Source organism: Balearica regulorum, chromosome 26, assembly GCF_011004875.1.
Source record: "Balearica regulorum gibbericeps isolate bBalReg1 chromosome 26, bBalReg1.pri, whole genome shotgun sequence".
Lineage (NCBI taxonomy): Eukaryota > Metazoa > Chordata > Aves > Gruiformes > Gruidae > Balearica > Balearica regulorum.
Window position 1 is genome coordinate 3,989,326 of NC_046209.1, and position 24,234 is coordinate 4,013,559.

The following is a 24,234-nucleotide window of genomic DNA, read 5'->3' on the forward strand; positions in this document are numbered from 1 at the left end:
GTGGTCAAAAGCATCTCTGTTTAGCTACTGGAGCCAACTTTGAGCTATCCAAATCTCAGGCAGAAAGGACAAACTGATTCCAGAACGGAATTTTAAAACGTCAGCTGAGAATACAGTACAGTTGCAGTTACTGTCCACAGTGCTGAATACTTAAACTGTTTCATAAAGGAATTTAATTGCCCTTTCCAGAAATCACCTGGGCACTTAGAACAAATTTGTAATTAGCCAGCCAGTTAAAAAAAAGACTCTTTATTCAAAAGTTCCTCCTACACACCATAACTCATCAATCATAGACAAATGGAAACAAAGATTATTTTTTTTTTCCATGGGACAAAGTCACATGTTTCTATTTATAATTAAAACAAACTTAATATCTCATTCAAATCATGAACTTACCATTTGGGCAGAAGAACACACTATAGGTGTATTCTCTGGACAGTCCCTCTGGCTGTATAAAGACAGAAATCCATACATAAAAAACACAGTGCTTGGATTAGCAGTAACAGCTATTAAGTTTTATTTATAAACTGCATAAATAACATTCTGTTGCTGTGCAGTATTTTATATCCTTTATAGAAAAGTTATTACACTGTATTATGTTAGCTACAGATATACTAACCACTACCAGCAAATCTCACATCGCAGCCTATTTTAGGCAAACACAGCAGGCATATCCGATAAAATTTCTATCCCTTTTTCTTCTGAGCACTATTGAAGATTCACTGGCATGAACTCAGAACCAAATGGGCCCTTTCTGTACACGCACCACTAAACTGGATTATTTCCAATCATCTAAACATACCATCAGTCAACTTGAAGATTCTTATAAACTTAATCACATTTTATTAACTACTTCATGATTTGCCAAAGCATTTATGTTTTTTTTTAATTATTACAATTTCATATTTTCTTACCTCAATAACAACACTACTGCGAACATAATCCACTCCCACTGGGATCCTTTTGTCCATATAATTGTCCTCCGAGTGCTTGACGTTCTTTAAGGTCTGCATCCCATCCTGACAGCAATTAGTTCCACCATAAGCAAAGGCTTTTGCTAAGAAACAGAAGGGAAAAGAAGCAGAGATTTTGTGATACAAAGATCTTCAGGAGTTAAAGTGAAGATCTACACTAATTAGATACAGTTGATTAACAATACATCAAGTGTTTTGTAATTACAGCTCTCATATTCCCTTTATTCCCTAAGTATTTGGACAGTCCCATCTAAAATAGAACAGTATTTGGACAGTCATAGGACAACAGAGAAACTCCTTCCTAGTTCCCAGTGTTGTACAATTTCTACTGCGATTGTTTGCTTGAAAGATTCACAGAATTTGCTGTTATTCTCTTATTGAAAGATTTCCACTGATCTCTTCGGGAATATTTAACAGGTCTAAAAACCTTACAAAACCACATAGGACGCAACAGGAAAACTGATGACGAGGGAATCTCCTGAAGTTTTTTCATACAGACTCTTCAGTGCATTACAGCTACAGAATCTGTTTCTAAGCAGCAAATGAAGTTGAAAAACAGCAAGTGGAATGAATGATTCCACTGTGGGGTACGAGGGAAATAAGAATTTTCTTCTGAAAGAGAAATAAGAAGAAACACTTGTAAAACTCCTTCAGGCAGCAAGCTATTTTTATTTCTATACTACCAGTGATGTTGCTCAGTCCAAGCTCATTGAAGGACAAAACGATAGAGGTGGGTTTAGCTTCCCCAGGGGCAACGCACTTCTTTCTTGTCAGATGGTGTTTCCCAGGATGCCCAACAAACTTTATGCCTTTTGGAACAGAAATCTTCACATGGACCTGTGAAAAGTTTTGAATGTCATTTATTGCAAATTTCAGCATCAAAACCAATGGATACATGTGAAAAATCTGAAGCCACAAAACGCTTAATAAAACCATAGCATGCAGATTATTCATTCTTCAAACCTTCTAGTAATGCGTTTGACTAACGGCATTACTTTCAGCGCAGCGATGCTACAAGTTCAGAATGATTCTACTGGATGGAGACACATAATGAGTTTGAGGAGAAAACATCAAGGAGAGAGGATTTCTTGAAAAAACTTTCAGCAGCTGTCTGATTATGAAGGAAATCCTTCTCTGTGGTTCAGGATAAGCTTCCTAATTGTCTTCTCTCTGTTTTTCAATATTTGTATTTCTGAAGTGTTGCAAGACACTTCAGACTACTACAGCTGTTTCAAACTAAAACTAAATAAAGCAATGACATTAATTCATATTGAAAAGCAATATTTTTATCTTGTTCCAAGCATTTATGCTGAGCTTATCACTACACTATCCCTACACTTTATCTACTCTAACTTGTAGATCGCTTAGGAAATGATGATAAAACACGATTTAGTGAGTTATCTACAAGAATAAAGAGGGCTGTTACCTCTACACAGACAGGCAAGTAATTGTAGACAGTCAGCGGGATTTTGGTCTGTTCTCCCCGGATGACATGGTATGGCAAGGTGAAATCAATGAAGAAAGGTTTAAATGTCTTCAGTTCTGTCTGACTGGCAATGCCTAAGCCCTTCTCTTCAGACAGACCCACAGCTTCAGTTATCCAGGTAGTGATGGAGTCTGGTACTTCCACATGCAGCTGTGCTTCTCCTGATACATTACTGCCAAAGAGAACAGGGAATAACTTGGCTTCAACAGATGAAGGAAATGCTTTTGAACGAAGCTAAAGCACACAGAACCAACCATTTAGGGGAATGCCCTCCAGATCCAAACTTAAATAGAACATCAGTGTCTGCTTTGAACAACAGCTCATAAAAGGTTCAATGTTTTCTGTCACGTTTCTTGAGACCTATGCACGTTTATAAGGAGCAGAACAGCAAGTAGTTGGTTCTGCAAAACACAGTCTAACATCCAAATTCTTACTTGATTAAAAGCTTTACGGGCATTTGCAGCCTCATTATAGTCACTTTTCTTAGAGGCAAATGTCTGCACTAAGACAAGAAAAAAAAGAAAAGAAAGAATCCTAGACAGAGGTCTTGGATAAAAACAGTTCAGCAATAATTTAACAGCTAGTGAAGTAAAAGTAGTCTTTGTTGGAAGCCCTCGTCCCTGTATACATTGCCGCATTGCAGACACTGCTCGAGCATACCGGCAAATGAGGAATTTTCCAGACACCAAGTTCAGCAACTGCTTGTCCAGGGAAGCGTACTTTGATTCAGAAACATTTTGGTTGGTTGGTTTTTGGAATGCCTGACTCAGAGAATTTCCAAACCCATCCTTTTCTTCCAATGAAGATTGAAACTAATTATTAAAAATCAAATTTCTGTTCCAAGTATTTAGCTTTACTGTGCATACCACAACAGGATATCATAAACCTGGTATCCTCTTCCATGCTTTATAATAATAGAAATTCAATTTTGTTCTGCAGACTTTGCTATTTCCCTCCTGCAAAGAAGCTTTGGCCTTGCCTTGAACAGAAAACATTTTCTCTAAAGCAAGAACAAAAGCTATTTCATGGCTCAACTGGCAGGATGATTGGTGCAGTTATGAGTACACCCTAAGGTTGTTTTCTCTCAAGTTCTTATTTATTTCCCAGAGCTTGATACACATGCTGCTAGCTCTGTAATCTTTTGAGCAACGTGCATCTTAGTTAGCATGGAAAATAAGAAAGCGAGATCTTCAGAATAAGCTCTGCGAGTCTTCAGCAATAACATGCTGTCTTTCAACACTGCAGTACCTCCTGATTCACATCCAGGACAAACCAAGGAACTGCGCTTTCACTGCTTTTTGACTGAACATACTCATACTTTAGGTACCATACTTTAGGACTCATACTTTAGGTATGATGAAGTATCTTTACTTTCATCATCTGTTTGTTACTTTCAATGAGCCTAAGCTATTGTAACCGTCAGTAACTAGGCAGCATATCACGCACTGGTCTGTGGATTTATATTACAGTAGGAAAAGGATTAAAACAAAGAGTTTGGTAAAAATCTAGAGATCACTATGCCTTTGAATAGGCACGCTAGGTTTGGTCAGTCTCCAAGCTCTCTGGCCAGTGAATGTGGTTCCCCGGCTCAAACTACAGAGCTGAGAGCCTGGGAAATGCACTTGGCTTGACAGCACCAAGTTCTTTTAACTGCTTTTAAGCACAGTAGCTTCTTAATATTTAGGTCTTCATCCTAACTGGAGTTAGGTAGCTGGTACCTGCAATAAACTTCAGCCCTGAAGAGTAAGCAGAAGGGTGTCCTAGCTCCAGAACTGGCAGTATTCCAGTCTGTTTAATCGGACAATTTGTTGCAGCCGATGTTCTTTCCACTGGGATTTCAGCCCATAACCAGCATTAACATTATTTTCACACATGAGGGCACTTACTCTTCTGGGCAGGGGGCCAAAGTACACACACATTTCCAGCCATTAGACCCTCCAGCCAGGCTCTAGGAATTTTTAGAATCAGTTTGGGAAGTTGACATTAGGCTTTTGTTTCTTTTTTGAGGATTGTATATTATAATTATAAATGGTAGAAGAAAACAAACCTAAAATTCTTCCTGTTCAAGAAAGTGGAAATCAAGGAATGCTCAACTCAGTTGTTTCCAATGAAGTGAAGAAAATGCAATCTGCAACTTTTTATTCCACACTCTCCTGCGTGTAATTAACTGCCCCAGCTTGCTGAGGCCCGAACGGGCACTTCTAGAATTCTTTGTGTATTTCTACAAAGCATATTTCGGGCTCAATTGAACAGATTTGAATACACTTGCTGCAAGTTCCTGTCAAATTTAATTTATACTCATTTACTGAGAATGAAGGTTACTTGCAAACCTGGAGAAGCCTTTTGATAATTGCTTCAAATTATCCTAGATGTGCTGTTTCTGGGAAAGATCAGTTATCTGTTTGGGTTTTGTGTTGGTTTTTTTTTTCCAGTTCCAGTTGTACCAGGTGGAAACCTTGATTTATTTGGCACTAAATGAAGGTTTGGGAGAGATGCTCTTGCATCAGATGAAAGAGAAAGAAGGGCTCCGTGCAATTTAAAAAGCAATCAATAGAGAATACTCACCAGCGCACGGTTAGGCTACGCCAGCATTTACAGAAGCAGCTATTCTGCCTCCATCCCCTCACACATGTTAATCTGGGATTATTTTCCCACTCAAGCATACGCAGCAATTGATGCTAGAATAGGGGTGGAAAGGAAGAAAAACACTAGCACTTGCTGAAGCTGACATTTCCGGATTACCCAAGGGTCCAAACACAAACCCAGACCCAACTCATCCCCCGCTGTAAAGGGAAACTGGCGCTTCCGAGGGACTGGGCTCGCCTCAACTGTGAGCTCTGGCGAGATTTCCCAATACCCTTTGCTCTCTTAAGTGGTACATGGAATTCTGGTTCCTACGAAGATTTTAGCATAGAGCTAGAAGTGCATCATCACTTAGAGTCCCTTTTTGCAAGAGCGGTCTGACTTGCATTTATTCCGAGGCAAGCTTATGCAACAGGTAGTTCCTCAAAGTAGCTAATCACCGCAAACCTATATCCTCGATTGCTCTTCACGAACTTGTCGATACATCCTTTCCATAAGTGAGTAAAATCTAGAAATGTATTCAACCAAACCATTTTTCCTTTTGTTCCCTGAAGATATGCCTCTGCTTGTGACACCATGGTGAATTCCACACAGGTTGCAATGTGGTCACAACTGACAGGTTCTACCTGAAGTGAATAAACTTCAAGACCAGATAAAATGCTACAGGAAGATTATCGATTATAGCAGTAATGAAGAAAAGCAACAGTAATGAAGAAAAAATACCAGAGAACGCCAATGTAACTCCAGTAGGTTTTAAAGAGCTTTGTTTTCTGCAGTTGAAGAGGATACAACCCTCTGGATATACTTAAGGGAATTCCCTGTCAATACCTGACATTGAGGCAGTGCCAAATCCACGTTTCAGGAAAGAAGGTTCTTTTTCTCTTCTCTGCTCTGCTAGAACAAGAAATAAGTCCTTGGCAATTAATTCTTTTAATAAGGTGGTTTTAACAGTAACTGATAAATTGGTGTTACGACCTGAATACAGCTCACATGACCAACCAATGCTCTAGCTTCTAGAGAACCATTAAAAAGTCAATGGGCATATCATTCATAACACAAATTACATAGTCCTCCAAATGATCCCATTGTGCTTACACATATCAAACAGCCTGGAGACATAAATAAGAATCTAAAAAAACTTAGTATAAATGAGTGTAAATAATATAATCTAAAAAAAAATAAAGGTTTTATGATCCAAATTCTTTCACCAAACAAAATCAAAGAGAGCATATAGAGCATGTGACTTCCCATGATATAATCTTACTAGTAGTAGTGACTACAATCTTTATTTCATATTCCCTGGTTTCTTCTCTTGGAATTGTTTTGATCTCTAATATTTTCATAATTTGTTCCATTTTTCTACACCTGTGATGCTTCATTATCTTTTTCTTAACTAACTACTGAAACTTACTCCGCTAAGAGAGGCCACCAGGTGGTTCACAACACAAAGGGAAGACACATCCTCAGTTTGCAGCATAGTCACAGCACTTCACGACTTTTTCTTCCTGCAGTCCCTCATTTTATTTATTTTGACCACCAGCTGAATGGTCAAAATAACGAGCAATGAGCATCTCTGCAAAACAAGGGCTAGCTTGCAAATATTGAGAAGCAGCAACTAATTTGCAGAAAACAGATATGCAAAGAGTTTCAAATTATCCTTCTGAAGAATTTTGTGAGAATTAATTTTTTTTTTTTTTTTTGCGAGTTATAATTTTTGTTAGCTCTATCAAGACAACGGAAGAGAGTTTTCCCACCACCACCTTGTCTAAACCAAACAATTTCCTGGGGGCATGGAGGTGGGAGACAGCCGAAAATACAGAGGGGAAAAAAAATAGCTAAGAGTAGCATCGACAATATGCGTTATATAAAAACGTTACCTTGGTGCTATTTTAGAATGCATTGTAGCCACCAACGTCCCAGTATGTGGCTGAAAAGCTGGGACAGCCTCATCTGTGTACATGCCTCCATTCTGTCTGTGGTTTAAGCTGACTATATCAGTCATTACAACCAAGCCAGTTTCCTAGACAATAAAAATTAATATCACAAAACAAAAACCAGCAAGAAAAAAAAAGTAAACAGGTACCAATAAAAACTTCTCTGAATAGACTCTCCCAACATTTATGGAGTAAATTTCAATTGAAAATTGAGGATTTTTAAAAACTTTACATAAAAATTACTGTTAATGTGAAAATATGTAGAGACTGCCTTATAGGCAGAGGTTTTACAAGACAGCTCTCGTTTGCTTGGAAAATGCATTTAAACCAGTATCTAACATTACTGGGCATGTGTAACTGTCAGGCAGCTACAGGTGAAAAATGATTACACACATTTTTCCCCTAGAATATTACATTACAGCTTTTTACCCTTCCTAAAAGTTTCCGGTGTGTTCTGCTGCAGTTAGCAGGCAGTGCTCACATCAGACATCACCAATTCTGCACTACCAGGAGTGCCAAGCAAACTGGAAACTGTCCACACAGCTTCACAGTAAAAATACAGAATTCTGTATTAAGAAAGCTGTCTGCCAGCTCTGTCCCCTAAACGCACTTATTCATGAGAGAGCAGTTCCCAGGCACCAAAGGGAGCATGAGCTTTGTTCTCTTTACATACGCGTCCAGTTATTACAAATCAAGTACACAGCAACGCATACATACCAGCTATTAACATATGTATCTTTTCCTCAGAGTTTATGCCTCTCAGTAAGAAAAAAAGCATCAGAACAAAACCCCCAACAGATCACAGGGAGAGAGGCAGCAGTGACTCCGGCAGCAGTGGACAGCAACGAGGATTTAGAGTTTATGATTAAGAGTTTGAGGCATTGGGGGAGTATGTGGAAGCCTGTGGGGTCTAAGACAACACAATAGAACAATTTAGCTAAAATTGCAGAAAGGACAAAGAATGAAGAGACAGAGGATCAGGGTAACCTAACCAAGGATACAAAGAAAACATTACTGAGCTTTCACACAGACGGCCACAGAAGCTGGCAGAACTGGGGCAAAGAAAGAAGTTTAAAGGAATTCCAAAGGATAGGCTAAAAAGGAAAAGGCTATAAGGAAAGATTCATGTTCCACCTTCCTTCCCTGTCAAAGTAGCTGCAGAAGAGATCTGCACGCTCACTCATGCCTGGAGGAACCTTCTGGTCCCCCAGCTGATTCTCCAGAGTATCAGCATGAATTCCTTCACCCAATAGGATATCTGGCCCTCTCATCAAGACTGGTCAAAATCAAAGCACTTTTCTCCAATATCTTTGCTGGAACAGTGTACTCTCTGTTCTCAGAAATTACTTTTCAGCCTACCCCCTGGAGAAACAGCTCTGATGTGAAAAAAATAATGGCCTACGGAGCTGAAAATTATCCTGCAAACATGAAAGTAAAAAAAAGACACTCCACAGAGAAGTGAGGCTGATTCTTCCTACTGTAAACGCGAAGCGAGCATCCTTGGTGATGTCCCAGTGCCAGGGAAAGACAGAAGATCTACGGCGTCTACGTGAGGACATGCCTGGCCACCAGAAGTGCCCTTCTTCCTTCGGAGCTCCAAAAGCATCAGATACATCGTATTCTGCAAGCTCTTGAAAAACCTGCAGGGAAAAGGAAGAGACTGTTGTCCTTGGGTATAAAGGCTACTTACTAAAGGTAAAGTGCAGATAGCAGTATTGAGAAAGAGACATCACTGCCTTAAGCTTCTTTTACCTGACTGGCTGTCAGCTGAAAACCCGTCTTCAGCAAGTAGACACTCTTATCCACAGTGGCAATGCAGACGCAGCTTGATTTTGCAGCTCTGACCTTGATGTTCACAACATCACCAGGTCTGGTCTCGTTTGCTGAGAGTGCCACTGCAACCTAGGAATTTAACATTAAATCCCATCATCTCGTCTCAGCAGCAGCAGACAAAACTACAAAGATTATCAAGACATCACCCCTTCCTCATTGCCAATACCTGATTTTCAAAGGAGGACTTCACAGTGAACTGGAGGCTGTCTGTAACCCCTTCTCCGTTCTCCCTAACGTAATACACCAGAAGACGGCCCAAGGGAGCCATGTTGTGAGCTACTGAGAACCGGAGGAACGTCATGCAGACTTCAACCTCTGCTGCAGGCATACTGGTTGGTGCTAAAAAATAAATTGTAAAGAGCACAAGACAGTGTTATTTATCAAAATCACTCTCTTCCTGCCCCATCCAAATGCTGCAAGGCACAGAACTCTCCACCCAGGACTTGCATCCTTCCTTTGCTCCTGTTGCACAAGTTCTTCTTGAACTCAGAATCTGTTCCTATCCTTTTTCTTTTCCTTGTGTAAGCCGATAGGCAATTAACACCCAGAACATAATGAGCAATAAGGAGAAGGTGGATAGAGAATGACTACCCCGTGTTTTTCCCCAACATAAAATCAAGGAAATATAGAATTCAGTTATTAAGCCATTTACAATAAACAAAAGAGTGTATCTATTGCTGCAGAATGCTGCTGAGAGAAAAAGCATAAATAGGTTTGAAAACAGCTTATGCAGTTTATAGAGCATCATTTCAGTAGCAACAGTTAAACAGAATCATAGAATGATTGAGTTGGGAGGGACCTTTAGGGATCACCTAGTTCCAACCTCCCTCCTGTGGGCAAGGGACATCTTTGAGGAGATCAGGTTCCTCAAAGCCCCATCCAACCTGACCCTCAACACCTACAATGACAGGGCAACCACAGTGTCTCTGGGTGACCTGAAAATACAACAGCTCCAAACCAAACTTGTGGAGAAAGTTATTACAAATTCTTAAACCATCAATTGCCAGAAGCTGGGTGGGTACATTTAGGGAAGTTTCTTTTACTTTTTCCCTAACTATCTGAAACTGGCTGCTATTGCAGACATGTTACTAGGATAGACAGGCTTTTCCTTTGGCAGCTGTTGTATGCATCTTCCCAAGCATACCACATTCTTTATCCCCCTGCTCCCTGAATTCACCAGATTTGTATCTTTCTGTTATTCCGTGTACAAACTAGGAGTCTACGCTTCATTTCCATTCCCCATGCTAACTGTATGATCTCCTTCTTTAGCCTGATCCATGCTATCAGTCCACATAACGTCCTCTTCCTAGTTTAAGCTCAACCACTTTAGTAAATTCCCCCACCCCATCATACGCTTCCCTACCACTCAGCTGATCCCAAGCCAAGCATATTAAGGAAGGCTAGAGTTTTCTTAACAGAGAAAGACTACAGAAAGACTAGAGAAAACCCTTCAAGAGTTATCCCTCTTGGAGAAATTTATCTTTTTTTTTATATATGTGTGCAGTGGATATCACTATTTTTCTTGCACAGAGTTATTCTATGCTCTTTAAGGAGCATCAAATGTAAAAAAGAGGATACTTAGGTTTGCGGAAAGGTTGTTTTACCCTGAAAATAAGGGCGAGTTTGCATTTCTGATGCTAGCTACCTGTTTCTGGGAAGCGTGTGATATCAATGCTCTTCTCAAAGGGAAAGGTGGCTCTTTTGCTCCTCTGCTGGGTGATGTTACTGGGCTGCAGTCCTGAAAGGACAATGTTGCCTCGTGATGCCACTTCATAATGTAGAGTGAAGTTGCAAGGACACGTGGACTTCACTGCAATCCAAGCCTCCTCTCCTACCTGCACCCAGGGACAGAAAAGCAAAAGATCTGGTCTGTTACAATGCATGCTTTTTATTTCATAAAGCACAGAAATCTATTCGGGTTTCAGTCCACAAAAGATGTGACCCCTCTCCTAAGAAATCTATGCATTGAAAAGTATATTACATTAGCACTGTTTTCCTGGACTTTCTTCACAACAAAAAGAGGCCTGTGTTCAGCTCTTCGCTCCATGCAAATCTAACAGGAGAACAGACTGGGGGGTTGTATGCATTAATGAAAACAATAAAGGAATCTCTGGAATCCTGAAAGTTAAGCCTTTCGGCACAGAGCAGCTGTCAGAATTGGTTGAATTTTAGACATCCCTTCAGCAGTCCAGCCCAAAAAAGAAAGAGATGGGCTGGGAAGAGATGTGCATTTGATAGTCTTTGCAGTTGAACTGAGATTATATGTGGTGATTACTTTCATATGACAAATACTAGCTCAAACATAACCAATGTGGCATGAAATTACTGGGAAAAGATCTGAGGGAAAATGCTTTCAAATTACACAAGTCTTGATATTAATTTGCAAGTCTGGCACTCAAGGAGCTGTCAAGCACACAAATAAACAAGAAAAAAGCTGCTTTTTTCTGGGTAAACTCATCTGATGCCTGCAATAGGCTTCAGAGCAGCACAATGACCTCCTGCACTTTTTGTGGACTGAAGTCCTATACCGAGAGATACTCACTTAGTACTGAATCCCCTGGAGACCCAATCCCCCAAATGCCGCCAGTCCCAACAGAATAGACATCAGCGCTCAGTCACAGGATTAGGACTGGGTCGTGTCTGGCTGAGCAATAAGCCTTCTGTGGAGCAGACAACTTTCCTAGCAACACAAACTACTTCTGGGATATGAGGAGCAGCTAACACTGGTGTTACGTACGATTTTTTCCACTCCTGATCCTCCCTGCCATTTAAAGCATAGCAATGCCCAACTAAGATGGTTAAGGCTGAATAGCAATGTTAAATCCCAATGAAGTCTTTTGAAAAACCTTTTTTCAGCACTAACAAGGTTATCTTTCCAGAATGTACATATAGTACAAAGCAAAATGGCAAGGACTCCAATACAAGGAGCTGCTAATGGTTAAATACAGCGAGAATGCCACAGAGTCCAAGAAGTGCCTCGTGACATTGAATATTTGAGGTATTAAGAATTCCCCAGTGCAAATGATGAAACAATTCATTAAAAAATGAATGTAGCTAATTGGAACACCCAGTAAGAGCTGGCAAAGCAGGGAAACAGTTCCCACATCAGCTGGTCATCCAACTCCTAGCTTTCCCACAGAAGAATTAGTTCTAATCAGGTTATAATAAGAACAATGTGTTCAGATTAGCAGTGTATAATCCCCCTGCCATACCTCAGGAAACTTGTAAAAGATTAATTAGCCATTAAACTTCCGTGAAATGTAATGATAAAAAAACCCCACCGCTCTTGTTTGGATACAAAGAGCCTGAAACCAACCTGACAGATCTGCCGATAATAGAAATCTTGGCCCACATAATAGAAATACCAAAGCCCACATATTTTTTTCACAAAGCAATATGCAGAGGCTCAAGAGCATCTTCTTGGGTAGAGAAGAAACCCAAAACAACTCTCAGTAAAACGACATGCAACAGGAATCATGGTTAAATCAGATGTTTCCTTTAGGGGAGAGATCATGACAATGTTTATATGGAAGGACTACATTTGTAGAGAGGCTATACAAAAAAAGATAACTACGTTCATAGTTTGATAACTGGAAGACTAAACAGATCCAGCTGAGATTTAAACTGGAAGTTCTAGCGAGACTATGTAGCCCTAATTTGGATCTTTAGTAATTAAGGCACTCCCACTAACACCGCTTCCAATCTTTCGACATTTGTTGGCTTGAACTAAAGCACGTCATTTTCACCCAACAATTCATACCTGAACATTACTGGAGCTGCACAGAACATACAAATACGAAAGACGCGTACGTTGGCAAGTGCCTATACCCACCCTCTCTCCCCTGTCCCCACAACACGAGAATGAGATGCTGCGCAAAGCATCAAAGGTACTTTGCTTAGAACCGTGTGCTGCCCACATTGAACAATTATTTGGTGGGTGAAGTGCAGCTACTTTGGTCTTTGTAGTGGAAACAGTAACAGTCCAGGACCTCAGGAAACAGAAATGGCTAGAAGTATTTAATTAGAATAAAGTACTTTAAGCCAAGACATGCAGTTGTTGCCGCAATGGAATGTGAAGCCAACATACCTGGAAAGGTTTATCTGGTGTCTGGAGCTGGATGTGACACTTGCTGGGCGAGTACCAGCTACTGATGGACAAGTAGTTTGGCAGATACCGATCCCCAGATGGTTTCCCATCAATCGCCGTCACTTTGGTCTTAACAAAAGTTACATCTGAATGTTATGCACGCATGGAAAGCTTGATTCGTACTCTCTTGTCACCCTGAATCCCCATCTTATACTTTCCAGCTGTTCGTCTCTTGTTACCTTTACATAGCAACAGTACTCTCCCAGTATTGGACCCTTACTGCTTTGTTAAGCTGTATTTGGAGAAGCATCTTTTCATGATGGTTATCAACATCAGTTCTATTGCCAGCAAGAAAGAGAACGTTTGCTGCATTTAAATCAAGAAGTTGAAGCTAAAAGGCACTGATTTCTTGTTTGTAGCACTGATTTAAAAAGTGCAGGTTTGACAAGATTAGTTACATTAAAGCCCACTAATCCTGTAAAGAGCTTTCACGCACCTCCAGCCAGACATATTGGGCAGCTGTAGGGATGGAGGGTATTTCAAACTCCACCAGGCCATTTCTCGATACCAGTTCACTTGTATAAATGTTGTCCTTTGGTGTGAGTTCAGCTTTAATTCGGATAGTGACTCTGTCAGCTGGACTTCCATCAGGGTAAGTGACTTCTACCTACACAGCGTTTCATTTATAGAACAACAGGTTTTAGATTACAGGCAATTCCAGTCAGTGACAGAAACAGCAGGTGGGAAAAAAACACCAGAATGTGGTGTAACATCCTGGGATCAAGTCAGTATAACTTTATATCAGCCATATATCAGTGTCTCTACTTTTAATCTTACCTTTCCTTTGTAAGGCAGTCCGGGTTTGAACTGTTTTCTGGTATCCTTGGAGTACTTGATATCAATCAGCTGTTTCTGAACTGGTGTTGAGTCATCAAATGTAACCTGCTTGCTCCCATCAGAGCTGATCACTGTGGCCCAGATATTGACTGTGCCTCGAAAATGTTCTGGAACATCAGCTGGCATCATGTCTTTCACACACACGTCGAACACAGCAGAGCCATCAATCTACGAAGCGTGGCAGGGAACGGAAAGATAAGTTAGCATTCCCATTCAAAAAGGGTCTAGAAGCCAGCTCTAAAGCACAGGCACATGATAGGAATTTGCAGTATTTTTAAAGGATGTGGAGGGAATTAATTGGGGAGTGGGTGAAGAAAGGAGGGAAGCAAGCAAGGAGGCTTCATTTTCCTCCCTTATCCATGGTCTAGACTAGCTCTGTCACAGTCCCTCACCCTCATGTTCTCCCTCAGCCCCATATGCTCTAAAGCCAGATGAATACTATGCCAACAGATCCTCATCCCCCCAAATCATAAACATGTCACATAAAAATATTACATATTTTTATTATGCTGGACCCGATTATCACATTTATTCATTTATTTTCTGATGTCCCATCAGTAACATAAAATGGAGCTGTGATATTAACTTCAAAGAGTACAGATCAGGCATTTTATCACAGCTGACTCAATGGTCTCTCTCACCTGGGTGGTCTTGAGGACAGGGTGGCCCACTTCATGCCTGTAGTACCCTACGCCATTTATAGTCATATTGACAATTAACTTTCCCATCACTGGTTTTCCAAATGTATATCTGAAATGGAAAGAAGATAATGAGTAACACTCAGCTATTTTCTGTTTTCCTGGTTATATCAAGGCTAGTACCATGTGACCTGCACATCCAGAAAACAGAAAAAAAGATCACAGAAGGTTTTCCAGATCATTATTGTTAACATGTTTTATGAAGGCTCTTACATAGGAAAGCTTCTGATGATGACCAGAAATCATCTGAAAAGTCTGCAGCAGAGGAGATCCAAGCTCCAGTGACTGCACCATCCTGTGACTATACTGCAATCTATAGTAATGAATCTTTATTTGGGACGTGTTCCTACCTGGCACGGACAGTTCCTTTTTCACACAGCGAAAGGTCACGAATGTAGCGAGGGGGGTCAATCAGCAGCTCAAACTTTGGTAATACTACAATGAAGAGAAATATATCCATCTTTTCAAGGAGATCTTATTGTCCAGATTCTAGCAAAAGCATACACAGCTCTGACAAGATCACTGCTTACGGTCGGATGAGGGCAGCGTAGCTAACATTAGATGGGACAGTGCTCAGCAGAGAACGAATCAACAAAAGCAGCAAACCAAGACTATCTTGGCAAGATGACCTTAGCAACGCACCCTTAGATTTTTACTTCTTTTCAGAAGGATCTGTGTTCTGGGATTTGAGCCCAAGATTTTTCTTCTAGATACACAGTAAAAAGGACAACTTGTTACTGACTCCTCCACAATGTGTTGGGAATAGAGCTGAGAGATTAGCAGTTGTCAGTGTCTATAAATGCTTGTGTGATCAGGTCAGATGTCATAGATGATGTGCTGGGTGTAATGATGCCCATCTTCCATCAAACAGAGGGATTTTGAGATTAAAAAGGGGAGTAGCAAAAAAGAATTCAGAATTACAAGGAGGGCTCTGGGAAAGGAAGGAAAGCACTGACAGACTGAAAGCATGTTAAAGAGTTTTCCAAAGCAAAATTAAATCTTTCTTACATGAACAGATCATGCAATATGACACTCCATTTCAGGTCCTTTACTTTATGAAGTGTGGAGGACATGAATAAAGGGCTTGGTTAAATTTTAAGTGTCCATATCCCCGAAGTACGCAGCCTCTAAAGAAGTTTTCCTCGTGACATTTTCAATGCATTATTTCACCTCAAGTAAAAACCCTTCATAATGCAAATGAAATGCATTCCTCCAAACGTGCCTGGGTTATAGTCAAAGCTGATTTGGATACAACTCACCATATTTCTGAACTTCAAAGGATTTGTTGTATGTGTACCCCTGCATTTCAGCAAAGATGAGCCATTCACCAAACACTGGCTGATCAGACAAAGGAAAACTCATATTTACAATACCTGAAAAAGGAAACAATGTTCTGTGAACTCTACGTCACTCATCAGTCCTTGTCAAGGCTTATCAAACACAATCCAATATAAGCAGAAGCAAAGGCGAGTAACAATGCACTGAGAAAAAAAATAATCTGAAACTTACCACAACAAAATGGCTTCAAATTGCTCCACTCTATCATACGAGACCCCCGAGGATCCTGCAGAGTGGTTTAGGAATGAGAAACATCACAGTGAAAATGAATATCACTAATATGTTTAACTTAGTTTGCAACAAAGAACTTCATTTTGCAATACACACACTTCACTGACAGCTCAAACGTAACTAACATCTGTCAAAAATTTTCTGAAGATACTTTACCGGGGCGGGGGGGTATTTGCTTTCTAAAATTCAGTACTCGATTAATGGCACTGTTTCTATAGCCAATGCACACAGGTAAACGCTGTCAAGTGGCAGATCTTCCACCTATCTTAAACCATCTGTTTTGGATGGGATGAACTGGCCTCTGAAGACGCTTGCTTTCTATTCAGAGGGAGCTGTACAACTACCAAGACAATTTTTAGGTGACAAAGTCAGATGAAATTAATCCCGCTGGTTTTGTCAGCATTAAAACTGTGACTGAATGCAAACAAGAGGGTGAATTCTTCTGCTTGCTAAAGAAAACACATGGTTAAAAAAAAAAAAAAAAAAGACTAGACACAGAAGGAACCTCTCATTCACCTCATAAGGAAGAAGACAGGAGCACCCTTTCCTTGCCATGAATTTCTATTGTCCACTATCATAATGTTTGGGTGCAGAGATGAGATTGGCCCTGCTATATCAGCCCAGCCAGATGAAGGATAGGAGTGTGTCTGCATTGAAAAGAAGGGAGAAATTGAGTGGGACTGTTACAGTTATAAACCCCAGTGAAACTAGCCAATTCTTCTCAGGCTGAAAAATGGGAATGGATTTCTGAAACTGAAGAAGAAAACAAGTATGTTTGTTGGTGATAACAAGAAACCAAGACACACAGATCAGTTAAAGACGCAGGGATAGAGATAATAGCGTAGGTTGCAGTTGGGAATGGCCATAATGGGCTGGAAAAGGTACAGACACGTGACTTGTCCCTCTTAAGGCTACAAGAATCTTGTGCCTCTACAGGATACATGCTAGATGATTGGCATACAGATACTCACCACCACATAAGCTTCAATCTGAAAGAAAAAAAAATAATAAAAAGCTTTATGAAACAAAGCTACTTTTCTGCTTCTTGTTATGAATTGCTGAGTTGACATCAGCAAGGTATGATGCACAAACTGACGTTTAAGCTTCTCTTCTTTGGTAAAAGTAGCCTGAGAAATACACATTCATTCACATGCTTAACTGGAAAAGTAATACTTTGCAGATCTGTGCATTACCTAAAGAGAGTGCAAGTCTGAAAAATTCTTCTGCTTTGGCATAGTTACATCATATTTACTAGCACTAGAAAAGTGTGTGTACTCCTTCAACAGTAATGTGACCAAACAAAAAACCTAAATTGTAAGTAACAACAAGCAAACACAAGACATGTCTAAATAAATTAAGAAATCCAATTACATTTCTGCATAAATGTACATTAGAATAAAATTCAGGTTGTCAAGTATTCCATCATATTTTACAGTGTGAAATAAAACTGTTTTCTTTACCCTGTCATTGACTGGTCTCAAGTCAGAAGTCACCATAAAGAGGTTTATCAACACTAAAAAAAAAGGAAAAAGAGGAAATTTATTAATCACAGCTGGCCCTGAACCGAGTATCTCATTGTAGAATCTACCCTTGGGGGGAGAAAAAAAAAAAAAAAAAAAAAAAAGGTTTGCCTGAAAGCAGCTCTAGCGTCTGGCAATTTCTCCAAGGTCACTTTACCTTTCTGCTTGGGTTTATAGACAGGTTTGTCAGTCTGGATGAAGACCGATGATCCTTTGCTATCAATGGTTACTGTGGTATAGTTGTGGAAAATGTAGCCTTCCTCTGCTAGATGCCGGTTGCCCCAGACTTTTAGATGTGCTTGTCCACGAAGTCCTGAAGGCACCTAGAAAACAGACCATGAGGTGAGAAGGACACAGAAAAGCCTTTCAGCTTTCTGGGGAATATAATTGACACTGAAGTGAGCAAAGAGCAGCCACCTGCTGCATTTCAGTGTAACTATGTGTTAGCAATAAAAAGAAAATGAAGAACATACTAGATCTCTTATAATGTATAAACTTCAAAGGAGGCAAAGCCACGCTAAAAACATGGCAGGAAATTCTCTTCCACTCTTTCTTTATCGCTCAGGTAAAATGATATTTGATCTACACGTGCAGCTTCCACTAAAGGTGCGTTACAGGGGGAAATCAACCATGCTATGGAAGACACGGCTCTACCAACAGAGAAAAAACCCTCACAAAAAAACCCGCCCAGACACACATGCTTGCACATTTTCAACCAGTTGTTCAGAGAAATAAAAGACTTAAAAAATTACGTTAGATTAAAAATTACGAAGTAAAGATCTGATAATATGGAAATATTATGATAATATGTCATAATTTGAGAGTGAAAAAAAATAAATAAAACTGAAATTAGCGATGGCACCAGAATTTTGTTCAACAGTAAGTTACAGTCTTTGGATAAAGAAATCCATAGCATTTGATATAACTGCTGAGGTTTCCCATTACATAGATCTGTATTATATTTTCTTGAAATGAAAGGAATCAACACTTAAGCATTTGTATATTAGCCCAGTAAAGGAGGCGGAAGTATCAAAGCCTTTCTAGAACCTAATTCCCAGACACAGTTTAACTACTGGCAGGATGCAGCAGTACCAACATCAGCCATACAGCAATTACAGAGAAGGCAAAGAAAACTCTGGCATATGCCAGCAAGGCAGAGGAGATCCAATCAGTCACGACAGACCATCACCATGCTCGTTAAGAGTTCTGTAAATCAAAGGCTTTAATTTACTTATAGGCCAACAATAATGTAGGCGATGCAGTAGGTGCAGTGAAGGCATCTATGCTGTTCTACAGTAATACAATAGAGCTGGTCCCAAATATCTGGATCCACTGCAAAGAAAACAGACTGTTTTTCTTACAGCACTGCAGAGAAAGATTCATTCAGACACGACCAGGTTCAGTCAAGAGCTAGCGATGCAAAATTGAGGGTTTTTTTCCCTCCAGAGTCATACACTATAGTGATTAGTCTAGCTTACTATCCAGAGCCTACAGCTCTGCATGGTACTAGCTACTGCTATCCCAGAAGCAGGTCACAATTTAATATTTATATGATTTGTTCCACCTATCCCCTTCACCTCCCATCAGACCTGACAACTCCAAAGCGACTCCTGATTAAGTTAAGAGATCCAACACTTAAGACTCGTTCTTCAGTCCAGCTTTGTTTTGCCTACATTTGAAGTAATGATATTCCACAGCAAATCACCAAACAGTATACCATTTGGGAATGTATTATAAGACACCTCTTACAGTTCCAAATGTTTTGATGGTGCTTAATCAACAACAAGACTGAAAACTCACAATGCTGTGAATTTACACACCACACTCCACCAGGAAGAGGGACAAAGGTCCTATACTAGTATGAAAGCACAGCCAAATTATCTCACAGAAACCATGAAAACTGCTTCATTTTTCTCTGTATGGTATCACTTAGTCCCACACACAGCATAACCTAAATTACCTCCTTCAGTGAACAGCGAACTCTGAACTGGTAGCATTTAGCTCAATCCTTGGCATGAGGAAGGAGAACTAACACAAGGTGCAAAGCTGGGGAGATCTTTCACAGGACGCCTTTCTGCTGTAAGAATGACTACCTTTCACGGCGCCCCAGATCCCCACTATCCTAGCGATTCAAATAAAGCCAGATATCGCTTTAAAAAGTGTGATTTACTAAAGTAACCATGTGTCATTTCTTTTTAATGGCTACTGGAACCCTCTGACAGAGTTGCATTTAAATTCATTGCCATTTCACTCCACTACAAACCCTCTCGGAAATAAAAAGTTGTTCTGATTCCCTCCATCTCTTTAAGTATGGGTAAGCTTCATTTCATGGACTATGCTGATGGCAAAAATATTACTACTGTCAAAGGCTAAAATGTAGACAAAATTGGTGAAAGTCTGTACTTTTTAAAATAATGTAGTAGTACCAGAAAAACAAGTAGACACACAATGTTATCTGCCATTTCTATGGATTTCGGTGGTCTGTCCAATGCTCTGTGTCACTTAGCAACACATACTGCCATTCTTATAAAATAATTACAACATAGAACTTCATGTTGAGCAATAAGCCACAGATTCAGCCCTTGATTTTCTTCAGTGGTGTAAGGGCCTGACAGGTGAGCTGCGATGGATTAAGCTTTGTCCTTTTCACTCTCCACTCTACCTCTTCTGAAGGTTGCTTCCTCCTTAGCGCGTGCACCCGAACGTGACCTGTATTTGTGCCTCAACTGCTCAGAGAGCAATGCCTGATGCAGTTGAAGGAAGTCCCTCATGGTTTCACCCACACCATCTTAAAATAATTGACACTCACCTTCAGTTTAATTGTTCCTTTATCTAAAATGAGAGAGAGAAAGAGAGAGAGAGTTATTCTTCTCAAGCTAAGGTACTAATGGTTTAGACGTGCAGTCGAGTGAAAGCAAGGTGCCGTATCGTAGACCTGCTAACTGCAATGCCCATTCACTACGATTTCACCTGAAGTAATTTTCCTGCATTGAGTAAAACAATCTGGAGGGTGAGAAAGTTGTACTTAGTAGAGTTCTCCAAAATAAACTTGGTTCACATTTATTTACAATTTTTGCCGAAGGTAAACTGCAACGTGCACCAAGGCTGAGGTTTCAGCACAGGGCATCCCATACTTATGGGAGTATTTTGCTGTAAAAAGGACCTGGCCTCTTTGGGGACTTGAATAATTCTCAAAACAAACACTCACAGAATGTATTTGGATTGCTGGATACAGCCATACCTAAGATTTCTCTTTAGCATATGTTGTCCACATGTGTAAGCATCACTCCCTTTGAATTACTTAGCAATTGTCAGCCAATTTCAAAGACAACAAGGGGAGAATAAAACCAGAGACAATCTGTTCCAAGAAAGGAAATGGCTTTTCTATAACTCCCAGTTTTTACACACAGAAGGGTTAAAACATGATGGCTAAAGAGACTGATTGCCTGAGCCTTGTCTACATTACAGCTTACACCACTACTAGCAGCAGTAAAACAGTGCTACTGGCCTTCATCTTCAGTAATGTAAATTAATTTACTATTAAGTTGGACATAATCAAAACACTTTTTGTCTTTATGCACAGGACAGGGAGGTACCTGTCTTGGATTTTAAAGACTTATCCAACTGCACAAATATTACCACCTCTCTCAGCAATACTCAGTCCTGAAGATGGGGAGATTGCATTTCCAGCACTCATTTTAAAATAAGGGTAGAAAAGGATGATTATGTAGATTTCACATTTTTCTTCAACTTATTCCTTACACGTCTCTCAAACATTCAGGTTTCAAAAGGAAAGATATTCACTATAAAACTCTTGAATATCAATTATCCAGGGTCTCTGTATGTCTCGGTGTTCCAAAATCGTCATCCTTGGATGTTTGAGATCACATAGCATCACATTAGCACAATCAACTGAGAATGTTTAGCAGTAGTCAACGAATTAAATATTAGTTTGCTTCCACTTCTGTTATCACCTAACAGAGCAATTCTGTAAGGGATATTGATGTGCTCCCACAGCACCTCAACTTATAAACCAACTCTCAAGTTCAGAATAACAGGAACTTACCCAGAACTGTTCCATGGCCTCGTGACACAGTTTCTCCTTTGACTACTAACTGAATCTGGACTGTTGTCTCCTTGACACAGTTAAAGATGGTTACGCTTATAGCTTCCTCAACACCAGGTCGGAAAACAGAAGGTGCTGCAATCAAATAGCCCCTGAGGAGCAAAATCGGAAGTGGACTGTCAAGAACAGCAACAAGAGCGTGATCTTTATTTGTAAGCCACTTTTTATACAGCAAAAGGAAAAGAACGGACCCCTCTGTAGTACATTTGTGACCACCAGCAGTCAAGGCCTATATCTAATACACATAAAATGAGCACAGAATGCACATGGAAACGAGCAGAGCCTAAGTGGCTTACAAATCCTTAGTAGTTAAATCAAGACACTAATATTGATGTTTATTGCATATATATTATATAAACAAACTAAATATATAACTAGTTCTATCCTGCAAGTTTAAAAACCCCGGCAAAAAGGAATTCTTTTAGCAGGCACACACACAGTTTTAAAGCCACCCCAGACGACCTCCCATATATACTACAATCCTTGTGTTTCTGAATGGAATCCATACCATTCCTCTGTGCCAAATGGCACCGTGCCATGAACTTGTCAGCTAAAAGCATTACAGATTCTGAGCTCTTTGATGTGTTGGGCTGTAAGCAACACATTTATATTCTCTTCATGACACACCTTTCTGGGGTTTTTTCTACCCAAAAGGACTTTTTTTTAAATGAGGCAATTCCTCATATGACTTTTTATGCCCAATTTCTCAGCCCATGCCTTTCTACAGTTCCATGAGCCAGGTGGCTTTTGTTCATGATTAATTATCACTTTGGGATGAGGACGATGGTGTTTTACAGCCCCCAAGTCATCTTTTATCAAATTCCAACCCCGAGTTTCTCTCTCGGCAGGCCTCATTGCCATGGAGATCCCATTACCCCCCCAAGGAAGTTCAGATCTCTGTGGCATTCGAGTTAAATTGCATGGGGTACTTGCAGATTCAAAACCTTATGGTTGCCAGGTTTGAAAATTCATCAGCACAATAATAAATAACAAGTTACTACTTAGCCTGCAAATTCTTGGTAAGAAAGACATAGCTTATCTAGTTGCAGAGGGAGAGTCAGTCCCATCTGCATCCAGTATGAAATGATTAGATTGAAACTGTCACATAAGCACAGTACTACAGTACCATATGTGAAGCACATGTATTCACATTGTTCTAAATTGCTGCGACTCCTTCTGAAGTACCAGTCCGTTGATATAGCTATTTAAATCACTTCTGTGGCATTTGAATATTAAATATCTAACTTGGCAATTAAACAGTTAACCTGACAGTGACCGGACAGATCCTTTAAGCAAGTTTGACTAACAGCTCTGTCAGGTTACACCAAAACTTGGCAGGACGTGAAATATTTTCTAGTAAGCAAGTAAAATTAAGTTCTCCGTGGCACTCAGTTAATGCAGCTATTCACGATGTTGACGGGCTATAATGAGCTGGGGATAAAGAACAAAGCAAACCTTAATCAAAGTTAACCTAAACACACTGGAACGAGCTACGGATTCAATTTCTAAACGCCAGAGACCTTTCTGCGCAGTGCAATGTTTCTCCCCGGATGATTCTCCCCACAAGAACGTTTCACATGCTCTTCGGGAGCACCCAACATTACCTTCGACCATCCCAAACACAACAGCAGCCCCTGCGCAACACCCCAGATTCCTTAAATAATTGCTTGCAGATAAAAGCTTCGCAGCCGCTCGCCGGAGGAGCTAAGAGGCAGGTATTTCTAAGGAGGCTTTCTTCTTTTTGTTTTCCTCCTTTCCCTGCACTATGCGCTTTTGCACCGGCGAGTACAAACGTGCTGCTCGGCTCGGGAGCAGCCGCAGCTCGCCTCCCCGTCCCCAGCCCCTCGAGGGGACTTTTCACAGGCTTTGTTAAGAGGCTGGTGCAGCCGCCCGCGGAGCCCCTCGCAGAGCAGAGGGGTTCGCGTGTCCCCCCCGCCACCCTCTACGGGGAGGCTGCCCGCGGGCCGGCGAGGGTCCCCGCCCGCCGGAGGGTGCGCGACTTCCTCCCGGTACTTACTGCCTCTCTCGGGGCTGGGCTGCGCTCAGGCTGCAGAGGGTCAGGAGGACCCCCCAGGCGCAGCCGGGCTCCTTGCGGGGCATGGTGCTCCGGAGCCCCAGGCCACGGCGCTCTCCGCGGGCAGGAGCAGCCTTTTGTTCCCGGCGAGCGCAGCCCGAGCTTCCCCGCCGCCCCGCTCCCGGGCTCGGCTCCCCGGTGTCTCTGGCCGCCGCCCCCGCCGCGTCCCCGCCCCCGGGCCGCCCCCTCCTGGCCCCGGTGCCCGCTCGGCTCCAGCCCCGGCTCTTTGTCTGCGGCTCCCCGCCTGCTCCTGACAGCGCGCACCGGGGGAGGGGGCCGGGCCCGCACCTCCGCCTCTCGGCCCCGGGCCGCAGCCTGCCCCCGCCCGCTCCCAGGTGCGGGGCTCCCGGCTCCAGCCGCCGCTCCTCACCTTCACCATCCTCTCTGCAACCCTGACAGCCGAGCCGGGCCGGCCTTCTTCCCCGGGGGCTGCTGTGGCATCGGCTCCTCTCT

At 41.3% G+C, this 24,234-nt stretch overlaps 1 protein-coding gene across 4 annotated transcripts in view; it reads right to left on the reverse strand.

Moving 5' to 3' along the window:
• The window catches only part of CPAMD8 (C3 and PZP like alpha-2-macroglobulin domain containing 8), a 54,501-nt gene extending 30,585 nt beyond the window's left edge, over positions 1-23,916 (reverse strand). For 2 of the 4 annotated variants that reach the window (XM_075736371.1, XM_075736373.1), the window contains exons 1-23: positions 23,725-23,916; positions 21,648-21,799; positions 20,391-20,413; positions 17,739-17,904; positions 17,522-17,574; positions 17,033-17,050; positions 16,002-16,056; positions 15,752-15,865; positions 14,843-14,927; positions 14,436-14,544; positions 13,735-13,962; positions 13,394-13,564; positions 12,898-13,026; positions 10,456-10,645; positions 8,977-9,149; positions 8,730-8,879; positions 8,456-8,617; positions 6,921-7,063; positions 5,872-5,937; positions 2,401-2,632; positions 1,658-1,811; positions 915-1,057; positions 397-448 (exon numbers count right to left, since the gene is read on the reverse strand). In XM_075736371.1, coding sequence (XP_075592486.1) covers positions 397-448; positions 915-1,057; positions 1,658-1,811; positions 2,401-2,632; positions 5,872-5,937; positions 6,921-7,063; positions 8,456-8,617; positions 8,730-8,879; positions 8,977-9,149; positions 10,456-10,645; positions 12,898-13,026; positions 13,394-13,564; positions 13,735-13,962; positions 14,436-14,544; positions 14,843-14,927; positions 15,752-15,865; positions 16,002-16,056; positions 17,033-17,050; positions 17,522-17,574; positions 17,739-17,904; positions 20,391-20,413; positions 21,648-21,799; positions 23,725-23,807 — 2,851 coding nt within the window. In that variant the 5' untranslated portion in view covers positions 23,808-23,916. Of the gene's footprint in view, positions 1-396; positions 449-914; positions 1,058-1,657; positions 1,812-2,400; positions 2,633-5,871; positions 5,938-6,920; positions 7,064-8,455; positions 8,618-8,729; positions 8,880-8,976; positions 9,150-10,455; positions 10,646-12,897; positions 13,027-13,393; positions 13,565-13,734; positions 13,963-14,435; positions 14,545-14,842; positions 14,928-15,751; positions 15,866-16,001; positions 16,057-16,577; positions 16,709-17,032; positions 17,051-17,521; positions 17,575-17,738; positions 17,905-20,390; positions 20,414-21,647; positions 21,800-23,724 lie in introns of those variants that run through there. The other 2 variants (XM_075736372.1, XM_075736374.1) reach the window with 2 other exon arrangements.
• Between the last annotated feature and the right edge of the window lie 318 nt (positions 23,917-24,234).